Source organism: Sceloporus undulatus, chromosome 7 (genome assembly GCF_019175285.1).
Source record: "Sceloporus undulatus isolate JIND9_A2432 ecotype Alabama chromosome 7, SceUnd_v1.1, whole genome shotgun sequence".
Classification (NCBI taxonomy): Eukaryota; Metazoa; Chordata; class Lepidosauria; order Squamata; family Phrynosomatidae; genus Sceloporus; species Sceloporus undulatus.
This window is the reverse complement of record NC_056528.1, coordinates 38,592,586-38,614,816: the sequence shown is the minus strand read 5'-3', so window position 1 is coordinate 38,614,816 and position 22,231 is coordinate 38,592,586. Positions and strand designations below refer to the sequence as shown.

The 22,231-nt window shown below is 40.5% G+C and overlaps 1 protein-coding gene across 7 annotated transcripts in view; it reads right to left on the bottom strand.

Annotated features, from left to right (window-relative positions):
* Positions 1-22,231, bottom strand: part of GRIA3 (glutamate ionotropic receptor AMPA type subunit 3) — a 200,103-nt gene that overhangs the window by 63,933 nt on the left and 113,939 nt on the right. For all 7 annotated transcript variants that reach the window (XR_006104932.1, XM_042478100.1, XM_042478101.1 and 4 more), the window contains exons 5-9: positions 12,307-12,360; positions 9,227-9,388; positions 3,244-3,411; positions 2,840-2,944; positions 1,593-1,700 (exon numbers count right to left, since the gene is read on the bottom strand). Coding sequence is in view for 6 of the 7 variants with exons in the window: in XM_042478100.1 (XP_042334034.1) it covers positions 1,593-1,700; positions 2,840-2,944; positions 3,244-3,411; positions 9,227-9,388; positions 12,307-12,360 (597 nt within the window). In the remaining variant the exon portion in view is untranslated. The remainder of the gene's footprint in view (positions 1-1,592; positions 1,701-2,839; positions 2,945-3,243; positions 3,412-9,226; positions 9,389-12,306; positions 12,361-22,231) is intronic.

The following is a 22,231-nucleotide window of genomic DNA, read 5'->3' as shown; positions in this document are numbered from 1 at the left end:
GAAACAAAGAATAATAATCAAATAGTAATAATAACCATGCCCTTTTTTCAATTTAACATAGCATCTCATGACTGCAAGTGTTTGGATATGTCTCTTTACCTACTGAACTGCTTCAGTGGTGCTGCCAAAAGACATATGGTTAGAAATCTGAGAGGGAATAGGGTGATGAGGAACATAAAGTGGCATCACTAGGGTTGGTATCACCTGATCTGGTAACTCATGGTGTCCTCCTTGCCCACATTGACCTTTTCCCATAGCACACCATACAGAATCCTTAGTAATGTTTTTTTGTACAGTACTAATGTTACTCATAAATTGAAATTCCTCTAAATCACTGAATATAATTACAGTGCGTCCTCGCCTTACGCGGGGGATCCGTTCCGGATCCCTCCGCGTAAGGCGAATTCCGCCTATGCTTGAGCCCCATTGGAAACAATGGGGCTTGTGCGCAGTGGCGCGGGCACGCGCGGGGCGCAACGGGCGCGCGCACCCATTCAGTTGAATGGGACGCATCGCCCCTTCCGCCCCGCGTGCACACCGCAGCTTCAGCGCGTACGCTCAAGTCCGCGTATGGCGTGCCCGCATATGGCGCGGGCGCACTGTACAACAGTTGTGACATAAACAACTAGCGAAATTAAAATGATACCTTTAAATTACAATATCATATGCACCACCTAAATGTTTTATATAGTTCCATGTGGTAAAAGTAAAAATTTGTTAAGATGTGATGTTTTGAAAGAATATTTGAAAAGAATATGGCCCGGTACAGACTGCCACTTTGCGGTAGCCTGGAGCTGAAATTAGGGGTGGGGAGCATGGAGCGTCCGCATGCTCCACACTCTCCTGGAGCCATTCTGGGCACGAGCATGTCCACATGCTGTGCACACTGGTGACGTGTCTTGTGCACCACGTCCAAATGGGGCGGTGCACAAAAGATGTCACCGCACTGCTCCAGGGCACTAATCACGCCTTGGCAGCAGTGCAGAAAGGAGCTGCTTTTCGCAGCTCCTTTTTGTGGCGGATCGTTGCCATGCCCATACAGTTGCCACGGCAACAATCCGGGGAAGAAATCCTGCCCGTCTGTACTGGGCCTCTCTCTCTCTCTCTCTCTCTCTCTCTCTCTCTCTATATATATATATATATATATATATATATATATTGAAGCATCCCTTTTCTCTGCCCACTGTGCCTCATCCCATTCACACCTTTTCTTCTGCTGAGCTCCAGGATTTTTGATGTAGGAAAATGCCACAGCCAATTTCTGCCAAAAGGCAGACATTTGGGGAACAGTGTGCGGCCCACACACCCTGAACATCTGTAATGACTCCCTTGAGAACATTTTTAATCTGAAGAGGAACTGTCAAATGACCATCTCCCTTTGAAGGATTAACAATTTACCCAATACAAAGCAAAAATAAATACCACTTCAGTCCCTTCCATACAAGAAAAGCGTATGGATTTGGAGCTATTAAGATTTAAGGGCTCTATATTAAGAAGCCTATACAAGGAAGTTTATAAGTGTAAGCATAGCTTGGGAAAGTGATTATTTTCTTCAGTTAGCTAATTAATATACTGGTTGTCATGGAACTTACAAGGATGGTAGTGACCACAATGGTTCTGTTTTCAACCGAAGAAGTATCATTGGAGACTGAGGGGTCTACCGCAGGCACAAATCTCTCATATTCATTCCAGTAACCAGCCTACAGTGGAAGAAGAGGGCAATACCAAAGGAATGTGTTGAATATGCACCATGTTAAATGTTAACACTCAAACAATGCATCATGTTAAACGTTACACTCAAACACCCATAAGGACCACTGATTTACTCATGAAAAATTCTGAAATCTGGAAGCATTGCTTTTCATATTGGTGGAAACAAAGCCTGAATGATACCAGCCACTGATGCTGGTGAAACATCAGGAATAAACTCTTCCAGAACGTGGCTGCATAGCCTGAAAACCTCACCAAAAAATAATGGATTCCAGCCATGAAAGCCTTCGACTTCACAAAGTCTGAAAAGTTTGATTTTTGGACTACAACTCCCAGAATCCCTCAGCCAGCATGGTGACTGTCTCAGATGACTGGGGGATTTGGGGAGTGATACTCAAAAAAGTGCATTTTCTAAGCGCTGGGTGTAAATTGTGCTTTACAAAAGTTAGTACAAGTTGGCAAAAACCTTTAAAGGGACCTCATTAAAAAGATCCTATTTTTTGGAGATATTGTTTTCGTTCCCCTTTTAAAAGGTTCCCCAATATCTGGGGTGTTGTGTGAAGGAGCACATTTGTAACTGTTGTTGTTGTTGTTATTATTATTATTGGAAGGATACATCACAATTTCATTGAGTTGGAAGGGTCCTTGGGAGCCACATACTTTAACCCCTAAGTGATGAAGGAAATTCAGACCTAGAGCATCCCTTAGAGAGGATGTCCAACCTCTGCTTGAAGGCCTTTAGTTGAGTGTTTGTTCAAAGATACCTTATTCTATAATTTGAACTGTTTCTTCTCCCTCAGTCATAGAAGAAGATGGACCTTAAATTTCTAGAAAAACAAGTAAGGTAAAGATGCCTGAAGTGTGTCCACATCTGTTCCACACATCATGCTTTCCTTTTGGCTCTCTAGACATTTTGGGCTTCAATTTTCAGAACCACAGCCAACATGGCTAAGGGCAAGAGATTCTGCGAGCTGAAATCCTAAACGTGGAGGTTAAGAATCACTATTCTACCGTACAATTGTCTCCATAGATTGTTGGTGGTTTCTTGCAATGACTCTTCTTTGTAACTTGGGGCAGCAAAAGAATGGTCCCAGGAGGATACATACACATTTCTTCAGCTGTGGCTTACCTTCCGTGGCCCGCCAGGTCTCATCTCATATACATCGATTGTATAGTTAGTTCTACGACCGTAGGTGTCAAATTGGATGTTGCCTGTCATTCCTTGCACTTGAACCTTGATAATTATAAATGGCAACATACTAATAAGAGAATAAGAATCCAAGTACAGATCACTACAGATTGTGAAACTGTTTTAATCCACTGGAAATACATTCCCCATCAACCCCTGTTCTGTTCTCATTTCTGATTTAGAGGCAGCATAAAGGTAGCTTGTATTGTATACACATAGCCAGGTGTCATGCTTTACATTGCACAAACAACCAAGTACATTTCAAAATGCTTCATCTTATACAACTGATCTATATTGCTGAAAAACATTAGGATGCTGGATGATGCAGTGTTTTTCATCCTTACCATTTTTAGTGCTCTTTCTATATCAATTCCTTGGCTCCATGGCACGGCTGGGTTTGCTAAGCAATCTCCAGCACTACCTCTCCGGGAGACATCAACGCGTTGCCTTCGTAGATACCGGAAAGCTTCAGCTATCACTAGTATGGCATCATGGGTCAATGCAGATGTGTACTAAAGACAATACAAAGGAGACAGTTTGACAAACTGCATTCTGGGTACTGTTTCAGGCTTGATGTTGTTGTTCCATTAAACAGCCTGCTGTAATCTCCATACCCAACCTACACTCTTTACAACATCAAACACCATTTTGCAATTACCTAATTGTTGCCAGGAGACTATGATGTCTATTATGTTCCCCTTACAGAAAACATTTCTTTGTTTTATAGACTGTCAGAGGACAAGCCTCAGTTCCAGAAATGGGAATCATGAAGATCTCCAGATATTCTTGGTCTGCAACTTCAAGCAGCTTTGCTAGCATAGCACATGGTGAAGAATGTTGGACATTGCAGTCTAATAATATTTAATGAGTCACATCCCTCCTTTATTTGAACTGAATTTGAAGGCCTGTCCAATCCCTGTTCTCTTTTAAGATAAAGAACCAGAAACAGTCAACAGGAAGAAACAGTCAAATGAAACTACAGATCTCAGGATTCCGTAGGATGAAGCCATGATAGTGAAAGCAGTGTCAGAGTCCTAGTCTACCATTTTATCCACTACATCACGATGGCTCTTGATTTGTTAGACTTGGTGCTTTTTATTTGTAGAGCATATTCTGTGCAACTATGGTTTATGCTAGATGACACCAACAGGAACTGACCCTTGAAACACCATAACTGTAATATTAGCAAGGCCCATTCCCTGTGGCATCACAAGGACTTTCCACTGGGTCTCAAGTCTGCTCTGCAATTTCAGGGCTGGAGATAATCTTGACCTGGCACTAGCAGGAATATAGGAGCTGTGCTTCTACCTATGCTGAAAGTATTCATTCATTCATTCATTCATTCATATATCCCAACCTCCTTCAAAGAATGGGATTCAAGGCAGCTTCCCATTAAATAAAACTAGTACAATGAAAAAATAAAATGAATAAAAACACAACAATTTTAAAACACAATTTCAAAAGACAGCAATAAAAGAAAACAGTACCTGTTCAATTATAACCTATTTCTATAGCAACGCTAAACCAGTGTATTTGTAAATAGCGGTCTATAAATAAAACACATTATTTATTATTATTATTATTATTATTATTATTATTATTATTATTATATGAATTTAAATACTACTCCAAGTCCTTGTTATAATCTCCTTCCTTCCATCCTTTCCTTCCTCTGTTTGCAATTTTCTTCTTCTTTTTTTATTAAACAACCAGCTAGCCAATACAAAGTGTAGAAACCATAAATTATACCCCTCTGGACTGTATTTCCTATTAACTCACATATGCATCTGGCAATTAATCTATTTTTTTCTCTTTAAGTTAAAAAACAAACAAAAGACAACATTTCCACTGCTTTCTCATATTGTTCAAAATTACAGTGGCTATTGAGGTTATAAATCAGATAAACACTCCCATTATAAAGAAGGGTATAAGATCTCTAATTGGCACTTTTTTGGAAATAAATTATATTTATTTCAGAATATGAGGTAAAAAATCTAATTACAGCTACAAATTTGTTTATCTTCTGAAGAAATTGCTTTCTCTGGTCATTATCCGGGTCCTTATAGTAGGCTTTTAAAAAAGAATGAACAAAAATAATCCTGGATTTGGTAAACTTAGATACCCAGAGCGACTCAAAATCATTTATCCAATTTTTGCTTGCTGACTTATTTATTTATTTATCCCATCAATAGACCTGAGAATTCAAATTTATATAAATCAAATATGGAACACGCATATGCATGCTCATACCCACCCCACTTCTCAGACTTCAGCCTAAGATCCAGAGTAGCTTTTTATCCAGTCATTCATTCATTCATTCATTCATTCATCTCCTGTCTTTCCACTAAACTAATGTTCCATGTGGGGAACAATAATATAGAACAAATAAAACACAACAGTGAAAACATAATGCATTAACTGAAAAACAAAATGCATTAAAACTGTATCAGTGACAAAGAAATAAGAAACAAACAGCATCCACCACCTAAAACGTAGTTCAGCAAGACGACGTCACACTCCCAAGCCTGCCTCAATACAGTAATGCCTGCCTACTTGCAGTAGGGCAAGAGAAATGAAGCAACCAGGCTACTTAAAAGCTTGAATCCTCTCACACAAGACTGAACTGGTTTTAAGATCTTCAGTAGAGGCCCTGCTCTCTGTCTTGCCAACGTGAAAGGCACAAACAGTGAGAATGGATGAGAGGGTCTTCATGGTGGTTGCCACCAAGCTCTGAAATTCCCTTCCAAGTGTTGTGTCTACACTGTCGAAAACAATAGGCCTCACCTTGCATTTTTTCACAACTACAGTGAACCCACAATGACCCATTAAGGCCACACATTTACAGACCAAACAAGGTGACATTGGCATAACCGGCCACATATTTCTCCCTGGTGAACTTGTTTCTTTCCCCCTTCCTAGCATGTATCAACCTATCAGCCAATAGCCCTTACTGACTGCCTGTCAGTCTATTGGATTGACCCTGACTGGATGCCTCCCCATCTAATCCCTTTCACCCCCTTTGCCACACCAGTGAGAGAGTGAGTAAATTTTAAATGTACACACACACACAGTAGAGAAAATAAAGTAAAATTATATTTTATTTCTCTTTCATTTATAGAATCATAGAATCACAGAGTTGGAAGAGACCACAACGGTCATCCAGTTCAACCCCCTGCCATGCAGGAAATCACAATCAAAGCATCCCTGACAGATGGCCATCCAGCCTCTGCTTAAAGACCTCCAAAATATCCAGACATGAGACAAGCAGAGTAAGGGGTTAGATTGAGCCATTTCCCCCTTCTTCCCCCTCACCTGATTGTTGCATTTATTTTTAATGGTTTTACTCTTCCTTCCCAATCCCCTCTTCATCTGATCAGCATTGTATCATCTTTGTTTTTACTTCAATGAATAGACCGTGTGCATTCACTCTTTTCCTCCAGTCCCCCAAATCATTTGCTTGTTAACTTATGGGGAGATCTGCAATGTATGCATAGGGAGATCAGGGGAGAAGGAGTATGTGAGATCTTTGTATGAGCAAACAAGTGTATGCTTCTGTGGGGGATGGGGGGGATAGTAAAAATAAAAATGATACTTGGGCCAGGAGGACAAGGGAGGGGGAAGCCTGATCTAATGACTGAACATACACTGCAGCAGAAAAACATGGCAACACACACCAGGCTTGCTGGACCCAATGAGTCCCACCCACCAAAAACTCCTGCTCCTGGCCCCACATTGATACCACTATGGGGCACAGTCCACACACATGAGTGAATATCCAGATTTTCTGCTCAAATCTGTAGTAAATCCCCCCCCCCCCCCCCCCCCCCGATGTGATGAAAAGGCCTAGATTCATCTCAAATCCTCCCATACCTTATCTGGACAGCTCACAGTGAAGACAAAGTGAGACTGTTTCATTTGGCCCAAGTCAACAAGTCCCAAGAGAGGCAAAACTATATTTTGCAAATCTGACAAAATATTCTGTCATGCATCAGGGAATAAGGCCCTACTCCTGCTCACTGTCCTCATACAGGCAAGGAAAGTGTCTTGTGCCACATAAAGCCTACAAAAGGGTGTTGTCAGAGCCATTTCAGGCAGGTTTTGAGTGTCATGAAATGGTACCAAGGTACCATCTACTTTGTTACTTACTGAAAAGGAATGTCTTGAATCTATTAGGGTCTGCCTTGCAGAGAGAGAACTTCAACTGACATGTCCAACTCCTCCCAGAGTGTGTTCTCCAGCGATGCTCGGTATCCCCCCCCCCTTTGCAGGGTAGGATACTGGACTATTTTCAAACCCTTTCACTGCTGGTATCAAGGAAGGCCTTTTTGTTTGCAAGATTGAATGTACACCCCTCAAATGTGACCAGGGGCAGATATCTGCAGACCCCATTTTTGAATCCTGTATGCCACTGTGATCAAGCTCCAGATGTTCTCCATCATATTGTATTGCTTTGTCCATTGTATATAATTCAGAGGGGAAAATTGTTAAGAAGGTTATTGGAAATGAATATCTGTTTGAATGAGTTATCAGTGGAATACCTATTGGAAGATCGGAACCCACATATTACCAGGCTAATGGCCAATTTTCTGGTGGAGGCAACAAGATTATGGCTTAAATTTTAATAACGATCCTGAAGTTTTATTGTAAATGTATGTTGTTTTTCTATGCCTAATAAAGTTTGACTGACTGACTAGTACATTTCCATTACCAGTAAAAGGGAAAAGTGCAAGTGTGATTTTCTGCCTCATGTCAAAATAACATGGCTGGTATTGGGTACTGTGCATTTTGACTTTTGGCTTTGAGAGGTGGACATTTGCTGCTGTGCCTCAAATGCAAAACATCTCCCGCACGTCAACCACTGCAATTACTGGGAGCCTTAATGCAGCTCCTTCCAAATCATGCCAAGAGACAAATCTAATTTTCTGTTTTATTCATATTCTACTAACAAATGCATAAGCAAATGAAGGAAAGCCAGCAAGGGAAGAAGGAAATAGTTGATGAAATACTGAATAAATTAAAACACCAGGGTGTTAGTTTCCAGCCAATTTGATTTCCTAATCAAAAATATTGTACATCAATTTTTAACTAGGCTTCAAAAAAGAAAGAAAATAAAATGAGGTTGGCTTGCCTGTTTAATAAGCCCTGGACACGTTTTACAAATAAAGAGCACATCTGTACAAAATATTAGTGAAATTCCTGAGTGGTGCCCACCATTAACAGCATTTTGAAAGAGCAGGGCTTTTTATTTTGCAACAAAAGCATTAAAAAACATGGGTCCAAAAAACACAATAAATTTTGTTCTAGAGTTTTTATCTACAAGCCTTTGGACTTGATATTAAAGTGGTCTTGGAAAGATTATTTATTGGATTACAACTTCTAGAATCTCACTGTCAAGCCAACCAGTAACTGCAGTCTGAAAAGGTAACATTTTTTCTTTATTGTTCACATCAGTACCTGAGGTCCTTGGCATTTGGCCTCTTTATAATGTTACCAAATGTCCATGAGTTGGGATAACCAGTATGGTACTGATTCCAGAGCTTCCATTATCAAAATACTGGGATTATTTGATTATCAGGCGCAATGACACCACCCACCATCTGCTATTTAGCAGATGCACTGAATCCAGGGAATTTACCTAACTGTATGCTTGCCAATCTTCCATTGATCTATATTGATCATCAATAGCTCTATTCTGGGCTGGATTAACCATTAAGCAAAATAAGCACATCCTTAGGGCATCAAGGGAAGGGGGTCACCACCGAAATTTTTCATTGCCGGATGGAAACATATGGTGCAAAACTGCAAATGGTGCAGCTAAACCAGGTTCCACCAAAAAGGCTTCCACAATAAATGAAAAAATCACACACATACACACACACACACACAATATTATTGTTGTTATTATTATCATTCTTAGTGTGTGTATGTACATACAATAATAAAAATAATAATAAAATAGTAACAATAGAAGTTAATGATATAAATTAATTTTGGGAGTACAACAAAATTGGAATCTAATAACTGGGTAACATTTTATTTTACTGTTTATTATTGTTTATATATTGAATTTGATGTATATGGGGACAGCAAAATCCTTCATGTGGTCAGGGCCTCTAAAGGTCTTAATCCAGACCTAGATCTACTCTAACTGGGATTAACAAAAGGATTTAGACCAGGGGTTGAAATTACCTGGCTTTCTAGATGTTGTTTGACTGCAATGCCCAGCTTCACTCGCCACTGACTATGTTAACAAGGAGAAGACTTACACCATGGTTTAGGTACCAAACCCGTTTCGTACCCATTTTGGCACTGCATTGTAATACTTACCTTTAGTGGAGAATTTTTAGCTTCTGGGAATTCCCTTTCGTCAAGTCTCACCCATCGCTGCATAAATTGCTGGACCATTGGGTTTTCAGTATTAATAATCTGAAATCCAGTTACATTGGCACCTCCTTGAACCACTTTGTCCAGTGAAATACCTGTAAAACCCTGAAAAGACAAGAAACAAAAGGGAGGGTATTTGTTCCCCAGTCGTAGTATATTCTATGTTTTGTACAGTCCAGGAAAAGTTTTAATTTTATCTTGCTGGATTGAAAAACTGACCATGATGTTTATGTATGATGAGGAGAATTAATATACCTAAATTTTATTTTAGTTCTTGCTAAAGTAGAGGCGTTGAATTAATTAGACTTATGTATATATTGATTTATTCGACTATTGATTCAGTAGATCTATCCTAGTTAAAACAAACCAACAAGATCACACACACACACACACACACACACACACACACACACCTGCTCTGTATTTATAGCCCCCCTCTTCCCCAACTGTCACTCAAGGCTGTTTACAAATGAGAGAAAATTAAAATTTAAAAAAAGGTTAAAACATACAAAAAGATTAAAACAGAATTAAATGAACATCAGTATTAAAAGCATTTAAAATATCACTTTAAAACAAAGAATAAGAGCAGTGCAGCACCACAGAAAGCCCTTCTCATGTAAAAACAACCTAACATATTGCTGGAAGTTCTTTAAGGCTGTATCTACACTGCAGAATTAATGCAGTTTAACACCACTCAAACTGCCACGGCTCCATGCGACGGGATTCTCAGATTGCAGTTTTGTGAACTATTTAGCTTTCTCTGTTGGAGAGCCCTGGTGCCACAATGAACTACACGCCTCAGGATTCCATAGGATGGAGCCATGACAGTTAAAGTGGTGCCAAACTGCATTAATTCTGCAGTGTGGCAGCAGCATCTTTGTCACTGAAAAGACAGCAAAGAAGGAACCATCCTAGCTTCTTTCAGAAGGGAGTTCCAAAGTCTGGACACAGCCACAGGTTTCTTGGGGTGTTTGAGTTGCCCAAGGAACCAGAGAATAGCTATTTGTGCAATGCCACAAAACATCCTTGCACAAAATTGCCAATGGGGTTCCAGCGAATATATGCAATATTGGTCTCAAATGTCTTCAGGCAACAACTGATGGAGTGTGAAAAATAACACTGGCAAGGAGGTTATCTGGAATTGTTAGCCAGCAAATATGACTCAGAAGATTCAGGGTCCAGGCAGGGTTATACATTTAAAGTACAAACTGCACAGTGATTATGAGCAGAGAAAAAAAGCAATCCTCTGTGCAAAGAGTTCTCACTTAGCATCACAATGCTTTAAAATTAATCCTTACCACCTGTGACCTTGGAAAGGAAAAAAAAATACAATGCAAGGAGTCAGCTTCTGCTTTGCAGAATTGTCAGGTAGAAGGCAGGGGACTTTGAGAAGGAGCAATCTGTTCACAAAAGAGACTCCGATGCTAAAAGCTCGCAATCCTTGCAGGATCAAATGTCTCAGAAACCTCTTGCACACAAAGTAGAGAGGAGACGTTTGGAGGGGGAAAAACACCCACTATAATAAGAAACCCTTGGCATAAAACCCTGTTATAAAATATATTTTAAAAATAGATAGACCTGAGGCATACTGTGCCTAGTTACTGAATCTGAAACAAGTTAATTCTCTCCCCACCCCCCCTTTCCCTGGAATAAGCTTTAGATGTACTGCCAGAATTGGACAAATGAATTGTTAAGCATCCTGGCAACTTGACTAGATAGAATTATGGATTAACTTTGACTCTTCATAACAACTGTAAAGTAACCGAGCATAATGTCATATCTTCCCACAGTGAGTTTGTATTATTAAAAAGAGATTTGGATTATCAACTATATAATTTAGAGGCAATACAAATGATGCATTAAGTTTAAATGATTAGGGTAAGAAAGCTTCTTCAAGAAAAGCAAGAGGCAGCCGCTGAGGACAAAGACTAATCACAACATCCCAGCTCCAGCGCTCTTTTAAAGCTACTCTTCAGTGGTTGAGAGACATTTTCTGGCCAGGGTCCAAAGAGCTCCTTCAGATACACCATAATCTTTTGCACATGCTCATTGACAACTACTGGAGGTCTTTGTAAATACTAAATAAAGTACAGTATTGATTTAGTCACATCCAATAACTGCCTAGTTGTCTCTGTGCTCAAAGCCAGTTGTTTCTTATCTTTGAAGGAGAAGAAAGGATATATGGCCCTAGATCTTACTGGACCACAATTTCCATCAGGCCTAGCCAGTGTCGTCTATGGCAGAGTTTGGAAACCAAATTCAGAGGATTGCACTAGTGCATTGCTAGCAACAAATAAGTGACATGTCATGTCCAGGTTCAGCAATTTTGAGAGCTATTGGGGGGGGGGGTCCAACAAGGCAAACAACCATGTTTTCAGGAGGTTCTAAGGTATTCCAGATGTTTATGAGGTGAAATAAACTACTTCATCCAAGGGTTTCAGAGCAGAAAGGATGTGATTGAGAATGACGTGTGACTAGATAGAATTATCTAGTCTTTTTTCTCAGCCTGATCTACGGTGGGAGATAATGGCTAGCATCCTGTTCATGACACATGTAATAGTAAGCCCAGTGTATGTCTTTGTATGTCTTTTGGAAGGAAGTTGCAGAGGTTGGTACTCTCTTTCTCCTTCCATAATGACCAAAGCTCACCATTTCATTGTCATAGTCCCTCTCCACAGCCATTCAGTAGTTGGTGGAGAGTGAGGGCAGAGAATAAGAGAAATGTCTGTCTATGACTGCATAGCTAGATGCAGAATGATTACATAATTCTCAGAGGCCTTCAGAGGACCATGATGGATCTCGCTGGACAATGCCATTGGTGATTTCTGAGCATGTTAAGAAGGGGCCCATTGTATTGTTCCACTGCAGAACTTTTATGTCATGCTCAGTAATGCAGGATCTTGGCTAATGAATGTTGCAGTCCAGCAAAATCTGCAGGGCCCTATGATTCTTTCTCTCCTTTAAAGCTCTGAACAGCATAGACCCAAGTCCCCAAGTATGTCTATATGGAGAAGTCGTCTTACCAGGTTTGCAAGCATGTAGTGGTAACTTCTGGAATTTTTATTGAGGATTGCAACCTGTAAAAAGAAAAAAAGAGAGAGAGATGTATCCCTTTGTAGAAGAAATTATTTACAAGAGGAACACAAAGGCAACAAAGAACTCAATAATGTTGACTGGTTGATGTGTGCATCGATTTCTATGGTGTCCTCCATTGCCATCTTCAGCACACGGAGTGTATTTCACAAAGCCCACAAACAAGGTCTTCTTACATGAATATTTCATCTTGAAATGAATGGTCCCTTTGGCAAGAATGCGTTTGATGGGGAAAAGCATCCCATCAGGGCTGTGATTCAATCTCTCTGTTTCTTAAGCAAAACATCACTCCCAAATTACCCAAACTACCACAAAAACACAACAGAATGCAGCTGTAGAGAGATTTATTTACCCCAACAAAAGGGGTCAAAATTAACCAAAAATAAGGATAAAATAAAACCGTAAGTTTTGTGTAACTTTTATTTCTGGTCACTGTAGTCTTTGTGGGGGAGGGCAAAGGTGAAAACTGGCCTCCACCCTCAATTCCCAATAGTGAATTATAGGCAGGGTACAGACTGCCCAAAAAGAGCGGTCTGCCCACATCTTGTTTTGCTGCTTGAGGAAGCTGCAGCGGACAAACCACATGGCTTCCTCGCCCAGCAAAAAGAACCCGCCAGAAGCGGGTTCTTTTTGCAGTGCCATAATGATGCTTCAGTGCACCAATGGCGCACTTGTGACATCATTATGGCGCCATGACGTGCTGATGCTAAGCGTCAGTCGCATCAAAATGGTGGCGCCCATCTGTACAGGGTGCCACCATTTTGAAGCCCTTGTCACGAGTGGGGGGCGAGGGGCATCTGGAAGTGTCACCCCTCACATGTGATGAGGGTGCCTTATAGCGCCCATCTGTCCAGCGCCATAGAGTTCTATTCACTATTGGGAAATAATCAGATATTTAATTATTGTTAATTAGTTAGTGCCAAGCTTTGTGAAAGTCCATACTCTTTAATATGTTACAGATGATAATTGGGAGACGTTGTAGAGCGATACTAGCATGTGGTTAGATGGCAAAAATTAGTAATGAGCAAGAACACAGAGGCAGTAAGTAGAGAGTAGGAGGAAAATTCCTTTGCATTGGATTTTTACTGAAAGGACCCAGCAGCTGCAGCAGGTATTCTTTCATCTGCAGGGTGATGTTATTGTTAAGACGCCTCCTAAATGCTCATGGCCAATGCACCTGCCTTTCCTATTTTGTCATAATTTGCGTGTTAGGATTACTGCCCAATCTCCAAGCCTGGTCCCGAGTCTCCAAACTTTCATGGGTCATCTCCAGGTGATGGACAGAGAGGGGGGTCATTGTCTAATTTGCAGGGGGACTCAGTTCCAGGCAAGAAGAAAGGGTAAGGGTACGATAGAGTAAGGGCACCACTAGATTATGGCAAAATCACATTCTCTAACTCTCAGAGGAGGGCAATGGCAAACTACCTCTGAATAAATTTTGCCAAGAAAACCCTGTGATAAGGTTGGAAATGACCTGAAGGCACACAACAAAACACACAAACTAGGAGATGCTGCAGCTGTTTGCTTTTGCCTAAGCCTACTGGGAAGTGCAGGATTCCACCCGCTTTTCTCTCTCCCCCCACGCAGTGCAACTGAGTGCAAACTACTTTTCCAGTGTAAAGCAATGGAAGGAAGCCTAGGACAAAGAGGAAAAGTGGGAGGGATCTTAAAAGCTCAAAAAGTGGGATAACAAAACATTAAACAAAACTGATCCAATATCATCCAGTTTTATGCAATGTTTCTAAGTATTCAAAACTACCGTACACAAAATATTCTATCCTGTAGGCAATAAAGACCACACCCTATTTCATGCGTTTGATCATAGCTTCATATTTATTTTGGAGGCCTTGCTATGTGTCCCTTCTCAAAGGCATTACTGGAGTTAGTGTCACTCAGTGCAGTGACTCATGGTGTCATCCTCCCACACCACACCATACAGTATGAGTACTAATGTTACTCATAAATTGTAATTCTCATATGTCACTGAATGTAATGGCAATACAGTCACCCCTCCGTTTCTGTGGGGGATCCATTTTGGAAAAAAAAAAACCATGAAAATGGAAATCCGCCGATATTCAATCCCTATTGGCTTGAATAGTGACACGGGCATGTGCCACGGTGGGCATACCCCATTTTAAGTCCCTCCTCTTGCTCCTCTCAAGTAAGCAGGGGACGTGGATTCAAAGTCCACACAAACGGAGAGGTGTCTGTAGTTGCCATAAACAACTAGCAGAATTAAAAACCCAGGGTCTCTTTTTCCTTCTCCCACCAAGCTTCACCCCCACTCACACCATCTCTTTAGCATTTTAAAGGTACACAGAAGAACACCACAGCCTATTTCTGTCAAAAGGAAGATGTTCGGGAAGCAGTGGTTTCATCCCTTCTTAAGTTGTCACCTAGTGTGGTCCATACCTCCCTCACACCCTTGTGACATCCCTGTCCCTCCTCCAAAAGAGATGGCAAGGGAGGATAACACAGGGCAAGGCCTTCTCCATGGTAGTACTCTTGAATGATTCTTTCCCACATTGTCTACCAACTTATTATTATTATTATTATTATTATTATTATTATTATTATTAACCTTTATTTATGAAGAGCTGTAAATTTACACAGCACTGTACATACAATCTTTTTAATTAGACGGTTCCCTGCCCTCGGGCTTACAATCTAAAAAGACATGACACAAAAGGAGAAGGGAGTGGTGGGGGGCACTGGGAGTATGACATGCTGTCTTGTCTAAGAGTTCAAAATGAGCCAAAAGTTGGAAGATCATTCCTAAGGGGGAAGTTCCCAAAATTTGTGCCTGAGAACAACACTGACTGGGGGAGTCTGAGAGCTGTCATTTGAAAAGAAACTTTTCCAAGCTCTGCTCCAGATTCAGTCACGGTCACTCACATATACAGGTTAACATATTCAGAGGGAAGCTTTATAATTCTTCACTTGTTGACTGTGCAGTTCAAATGATGGTTTACAAGTACACCATCAGGCAAAAAAGACCGCAGCTTAGATTGCTTCATGCTACAACTTTCTTCATTCAATAAGTGCCAAAGGAGCTTGCTCTGAACATGAGTGGGATGGCTGTTGGTGGAGAACAGCACAAGGATTGAGGAGAGGTTTCCATGGAGAAATCTCCATGAGTTGTTAGGGAATGAGTCATGTGTTGTTAAGAACTTTAAACAAAGCTGTTCGTGTTGCCTCTTTGGAATACTATGTCCTACCAGTAAATATAGACCAATCATTGATAGAAGTAAACACTAAACTTGGTCATTAACTTTCATTTTGCTAATGACAAGGCTATGCTCGAGCAGAAGCGAAGTGATGAACATCCAGTTCACAGGCTGGATGCTGTCAGCCACTGCTGGATGTAGTCATGATAAGAATGTACATTTATGAATTAGTGCTTTGTTTTCTTAATTTATCTTCCTTCCCCATCTCTGCTTCCTTTTGTTTTGTGTCTTGTAGATTTATGCAGATAACAACCACGCATTTTTCATTGCTCCAGAACAGCAAATTGCATCCTTTACAAGGATTGTGTCCCCACTCCATTATTTGCCATTAAAAATAATCCCCCCTGGCTGTTTTAGAACATACACCCCCTTTTTTGCACCTGGGCAATTGTGTGTCTCTACTTACCTCATTTGTTAGACATGGTATTTTTATCTGAATGGCACACTCTACGATGTTGTGGTTGATCCTTAATATAGCATACTTAATAAAATCATCAGGGAAAATCGCCCTTGGAACATCGCTTGGAACACAACTAGGGCCCTCATGACAAAACAAGGAATGCATCTACACTGTAGAAATAATGCAGTTTGACACCACTTTTACTTTTTTCCCTTCATTTATATACCGCTTCATACCACCTAAGCAGTGTCGAATTGGTTTACAAGTTAATTTGCCCCCAACAATCTGGGTACTCATTTTAGCAACCTCGGAAGGATGCAAGCCTGAGTCAAGCTTGAGCCCTTTTGCTGGTCTTGAACTTGCAACCTTGTGGTTTTGAGTGAGTGGCTGCAGTATAGACCTTTAACCACTGCACCACCAGGGCTCCTTGGCTCCATCCTATAGAATGGCTCCATCCTGCCAGGGCTCCATCCTATAGAATACTGGGGTTTCTAGTTTTGTGAGGCATCAGCACTCTTTGGCCCTGCATATTTCATTGGCTTCAAGTTCCCATCTACTCCAGGCACAACAGTAATTGAAAACAGCCATTAAAATGTATACAGGTTGAGTCTCACTTATCTAAAATTCCAAAATTTGAAATATGCCAAAGTCCAAAACTTTTTTCATGGGTACCTGGGAAAGTGACACCTTTGTTTCATGCACAAAATTATTCAAAATATTGCATAAAATTTACCTTCAGGCTATGTGTCTAAGGTGTCTATGACACATAAATGCATTTTGTGTTTAAACTTGGGTCCCATCTCCAAAATATCTTGTTAGATACAGGTATGCAAATAAAAGAACCCCCAAATCCCTCCAGAATCCAAAATCTGAAACACTTCTGGTCCCAAACATTTCAGATAAGGGAGATTCAACCTGTACACAGGCATAATGTAACATTACACCTATGTATACTTCAGGGGACAGCAATGGCAAACCTCCTCTGAACAAATCTTGCCAAGAAAACCCCATGATAGTGTCACCTTAGGGTTGCCATAAGTCAGAAACATTTGAACACAACAACAACAAATGCCACTAACAGGAGTCTATACCTTTCCTGCATTTTGCTTTGTAAATTACCTCTTATGGCTCCTTACACTTAAACTGGATTTGGACTAGAAAGTCTTTCAAGTAGAGAAAAAAATCAAATAATCAAACAAAGACATGTGAAGGAGGACATGTTGCCAAGCCTTCCTCTTCAGTATGAGGAAATAGTTACTAGAACCCCCAGGTATGGTCCTCAGTACTAGTCAGACTGTATGATAAAACTGGCTACTTATTCTCTCTGTCCCCTTGCCGCCTTGTTGCAATTGCTGTCACCCTACCTTGACTTGCTGGATCCACAGTGTGGAGTGTCTGACGCTCTGCATTGCTACCATGAAATGTAATAGATTTCCAGCAGAGACTCTGAAAGCTGCATGCAATTGTAAGATCACTGTGAGGCTTGTGAAAATAGCAGCATTTGCAAAAAAAGTTAATCAGTTAGATTTTTTTTTAAAAAAAAAAAAACCTGTTCCACATTTTAAATTCCATATTTGATTGAGGAAAAAAACGTCTTAATTAGATCCTAATAGTATTTTTTATTTAATAGTATTTAATAGTATTTTAAAATTCCGCACATCTCCCTAGCCTAGAGCAAATGGTGTATAAGCCCTGGAAAACATTAGCACAATCTGAATGGGAAGAAAGGTAAGCTTATCAGAACCAATCAGCCACACTGGCATCAGCCATATGGAAGCAAATGAATTTGATAATGCCTTTCCTCATAATAGAAATATTGAAGGAGAACATATAAATCTTGTCAACTTCATACACACACAGATAGAGAAATTCCTTTTTTAGCCAAGGAGGCTGGAGGGAAAATTGATGAAGTGAAAAAACCCAGCCTATTTGTAAGGTAATAATATTTGTGAAGAATGCATCATTAACAGGACAATGATTGCAGAATTTGAACTTAAGTCCAAGAAGGCAGAAAGATTGGTGTTTGAAATGAAGAGGTTCATCGATGTAGAAGTCATGTCAGGGCTACTTCCCTATATTCTTTCAAAGTGTCATTTCCCTCTTGTGCAGTCTCAAATGCCTGAAGCAATCCATTCCTTTTTAAAGGCAATTTATGGGACATTTGTTTCAAGATGTGGTGTGTGTGTGTGTGTGTGTGTGTGAGAGAGAGAGAGAGAGAGAGAGAGAGAGAGAAGCCCCACTGAATCCATACTTTCTTCCTTTCAGTTTTGCTGCTTGAAAGGATACAAATGCCAAAATGTTGTACAATCTCTTTATAGATTTTTTAATCACCCCTCATGCTTTCTACTGAAAGTGAAAGAAAATAACCCAAACCTACTGCTATATGTTTCAGTATAGTGAAAGATACCAAATAATTGAAAGATTCCATCAACTTGTCAACTGAAAGGTTCAGTTGTTCACTAAATAACTAAAAATATTCAAAGATTTTTCCTGCAGATCTCTGAAAAACTGGGATTCCCACAATACAAGGATATCACCATGCAAATGTCACCTACCATGACAAGTGTTGTGATAAGTCCCTGGTTTATCAGTGGTTTATTGGTTGTGTAGTGTAGTGGTTTGAGTACTGGGCTATGACTCCAGAGACCAGTTCCAAATCCCACCTCAGCCTGTGTGACCTTGGACAAGTCACACTCTCTCAGCCTAAGAGGAAGGCAAAGGCAAACCCTCTCTGAACAAACCAAACCTTGCCAAGAAAATCATATGACAGGTTCACCTTAGAGTTGCCATAATTTGGAAACTACTTGAAGGCACACAACAATGAAGTGTCAGTGTATAACAACACAGTTATGTTGCTGCATCCTGATGCAGTGTCACAGATAAACACCATGAGAGGTACCTTCATGCATTGCACAACACTGCACAACAATCAATCCACTTTCTCAACCTTCTACTACAGTATGTGTAGAATCTACTAGCCTACATAGGCTTGTGCCACTGTTTACACTGGTGTCACAGGGCATGCACAACCATGAATGTGATACTGCCTTTGTGCAACCTCCAACTAGGTCATTGACCCTGATGTAAAGCCACATTAGGGCTGCAACTACACAACAGAATGGCCATGGCTCAATACTATGGAATTCTGAGATTTGTAGTTTTGTGAGCTATTTAGCCTTCTCTGTCAGAGAGCTCTGGTGCCACAATGAACCATAAACAACAAACCCCGAGATTCCATATGACAGAGCCATGACAGTTCAAGCAGTGCATTAATTTTGCAGCATGGCAGCAGCCTGGAATTCTAGCTATTGTCTCTCATCCTATGAAGATAAAATTAAATCACATCACATCATCCACCCTGAGGTCCTTGGATGTATGGCGGTTGGAAAAGCAGCATGGTTAAGAATGAAAATAAATGAAGAGCACTACTTGAAAGAATTGTTTCTCAGTAAGGCTTTTGGCTAGTGTGCCAAAAAAGGAGGAAAGATATTACACACACATACACACAGAAAGAGGAGGCAAAAGAAGACACCGCTCTGCATAAATTCAGCAGATGCTCTTTTTAAGGTAGACTTTTAGAAATTTACACATAATCATATGCTGCTGATAGAATACTTCTCACCATGAGGAGGAACACTATGACCCGGTGACTTATGGTTTGGCTCAGGCTTCTATACCATTGGCTCACAGTGGATGGGTTACTTTAAGGCCCTCACTCTGCTCTCCCTTCTTCTGGATTTTCAATCTGAAACTGCATATTGCTAGAGAACACCTTCACAGGGAGAGCTACCCTCTAAAAATTAGGATATATTCCTAGTTTAGACCCAGCCTGCTGTACCATATACAGTGGTTCCTCTACATTTGAAGGAAAAACCACAAACAAACAACAAAAAAACCACACTATTCTTTTTACCTAAGAGAACACCTCTCCAGGAATCTCCAGGTCTTCTATAATCGACATCTGCCAGAAGTTGATCATAGAATCATGCTGGAGGACCTACAAATGCTGAGAGAAGTGTTTTCTCTAGGAACCTGTAAGGTCCCCAGCACAACTCTATGGTCAATTTAAGATGCGCTGGAGGAACTAGAGATTCCTAGAGAGATCATATTAACCAAAACTGCAAAAACTGAATCTGCAAAAGTTAACGCTGCGTTTGGTGGTCCCTATGCAGTGTGCAAACAAGAATCAAGGAACTCGAGAGACACTGCAGACTGGGCCAGCCAGAAAAATCAGCAGTAGCAGAACATGCCACAAACCATCCTGGGCATAAAATACTGTTTGAAAACATTTAAATTCTGGATCATGCCAACCACTACCATGTCAGGATACACAGGGAAGCCATTGAAATCCACAAACACCTGGACAATTTCAACAGGAAAGAGGAATCCCTTAAAGTAAACAAGGTTTGGCTACCAGTCCTGAAAGATAGCAAGATAAAGACTCAACAAATGCAAATGAGAACTCTCCCAGCAGACAATGAGCACTATCAAGCAAACATTAATCCTCTTTTGCAGACCCTCACATCCTGAGGACCGCCCTTAGCAACAAACAATATACATACAAATCACTCCTCCCTTTCCAGGTCACACAATATATATAGCCAAGTCCTTTCCAGGCAAGCATTCTCTGAAGATCCCAGCCACAGATGCTGGTGAAACACCAGGAAGAAACTCTGCTACAATATGGCCACTTAGCCTGAAAAACCCACAAAAACTTTGGATACTGGCCATGAAAGCCTTCAACTTCACATCTATTTTTATTGAATTTCATTTTCCTATCCAAAACTATAGGTTTTCTCCCAATTTTTCTTACTTGTTTTAATGGAGGGCTCTTTTCCTTCTTTTTTTTAAAAAAAAATATGGGTTGCTGTGGAAACTAATTAAGGAACAACTTTGGTTGCCAATGGAGATTCCAACCCAATGCTTGCAGCTGGGAATAGATACAGAAATTAAGGTAATGCTTATGAAGACAACAAAATGTATGGTCCTTTGTTGTTAAAATGAACAAGGACACAAATGTTAGGACCGGGGAAAAGCATTTCCCTGTGGTGGTCCCATCCCAGGTCATAGATATGCTGCATATTTCTTAAGGATCCACACTGAAGAATTAAAGTAGTTTGGCACCACTTCACTGGCCGTGACTCTATCCTACAGAACCCTGGGATCTGTATATTGGTGAGGCACCAGAGCTGAATACCTCACCAAACTACAAATCCCAGTAGGATAGAGTCATGGCAGTTAAAGCAATGTCAAACTGCTTTAATTCTGCAGTGTGGATACATCCAGGGCCAGAACCATATTGCAGTATTACTTAGGATTTGTTCACTGGGTGCTTTCACTAAAGCCTGAGATTGCCCTTGGGTTGCTCTTGGCCTAACTTTTAAGATTGTGTTTGAAAGCAGTTGCTTCTCAATTAAAAACAAAACAAAAAAAACCCACAAACCATCCCAAACATAGCCTCCCTGGAAAAAGCAAACCCTTTATAATGTTTCACCATTTTGATCTCCAGCAAGCCTCTTTCTCCCTCCTCATTTCCCCTTTGGGGCTTTGAGTATAAATGGAAACAAAGGCACTATGGCTTGAAACAAGATGTGTTCCTTCGTTTCACCAAAAAGCAAAGCCATCTTTTCTGAACCTGAATTATTGACTCTTATTTGAGCACAGCATCCTTCTAAAAAGACTTCCAAGATTGCATTCAGCTCAGGAAAAAAAAACCCGTCATTTTATAGCTACCAAGTAAAATGTTTTGAAACAGGTGACAAGAGAAGACTGACATAAACAAGCAAAGAAAAGGGGGGATTTTGTGTGTTTAGCCAACATTTGTTTGTGAAATTTGGGTCTCTTTGAACACAGCTAATAGAGAACAGAGGCAGACCCATAATTTCACAAACAAGAATAGAGATGTGTCTATAACTTAGGGGAAGATAGTGTTCACATACAGAAAGTCTACCTCAGATTTTGGTGGGTGCTGGCCATTCAGAGGTTGTTGAATTGCAACTCCTATCAGAAGCTGTGATCCAACAACATCTGAAGAGCACATGTCTAGGGTCTGTCAACTTCTGACCTTCCATTATGTTGGAAGTATGTTGGCAGTATGTTGGACTGCAATTCCTATCACTTAAAATCTGTACAGGTTGAGTCTCCCTTACCTGAAATGCTTAAGATCAGAAGTATTTTGTATTTTTTTTAACATTTTGGAATATTTTAATATATATTTATTGAGATATC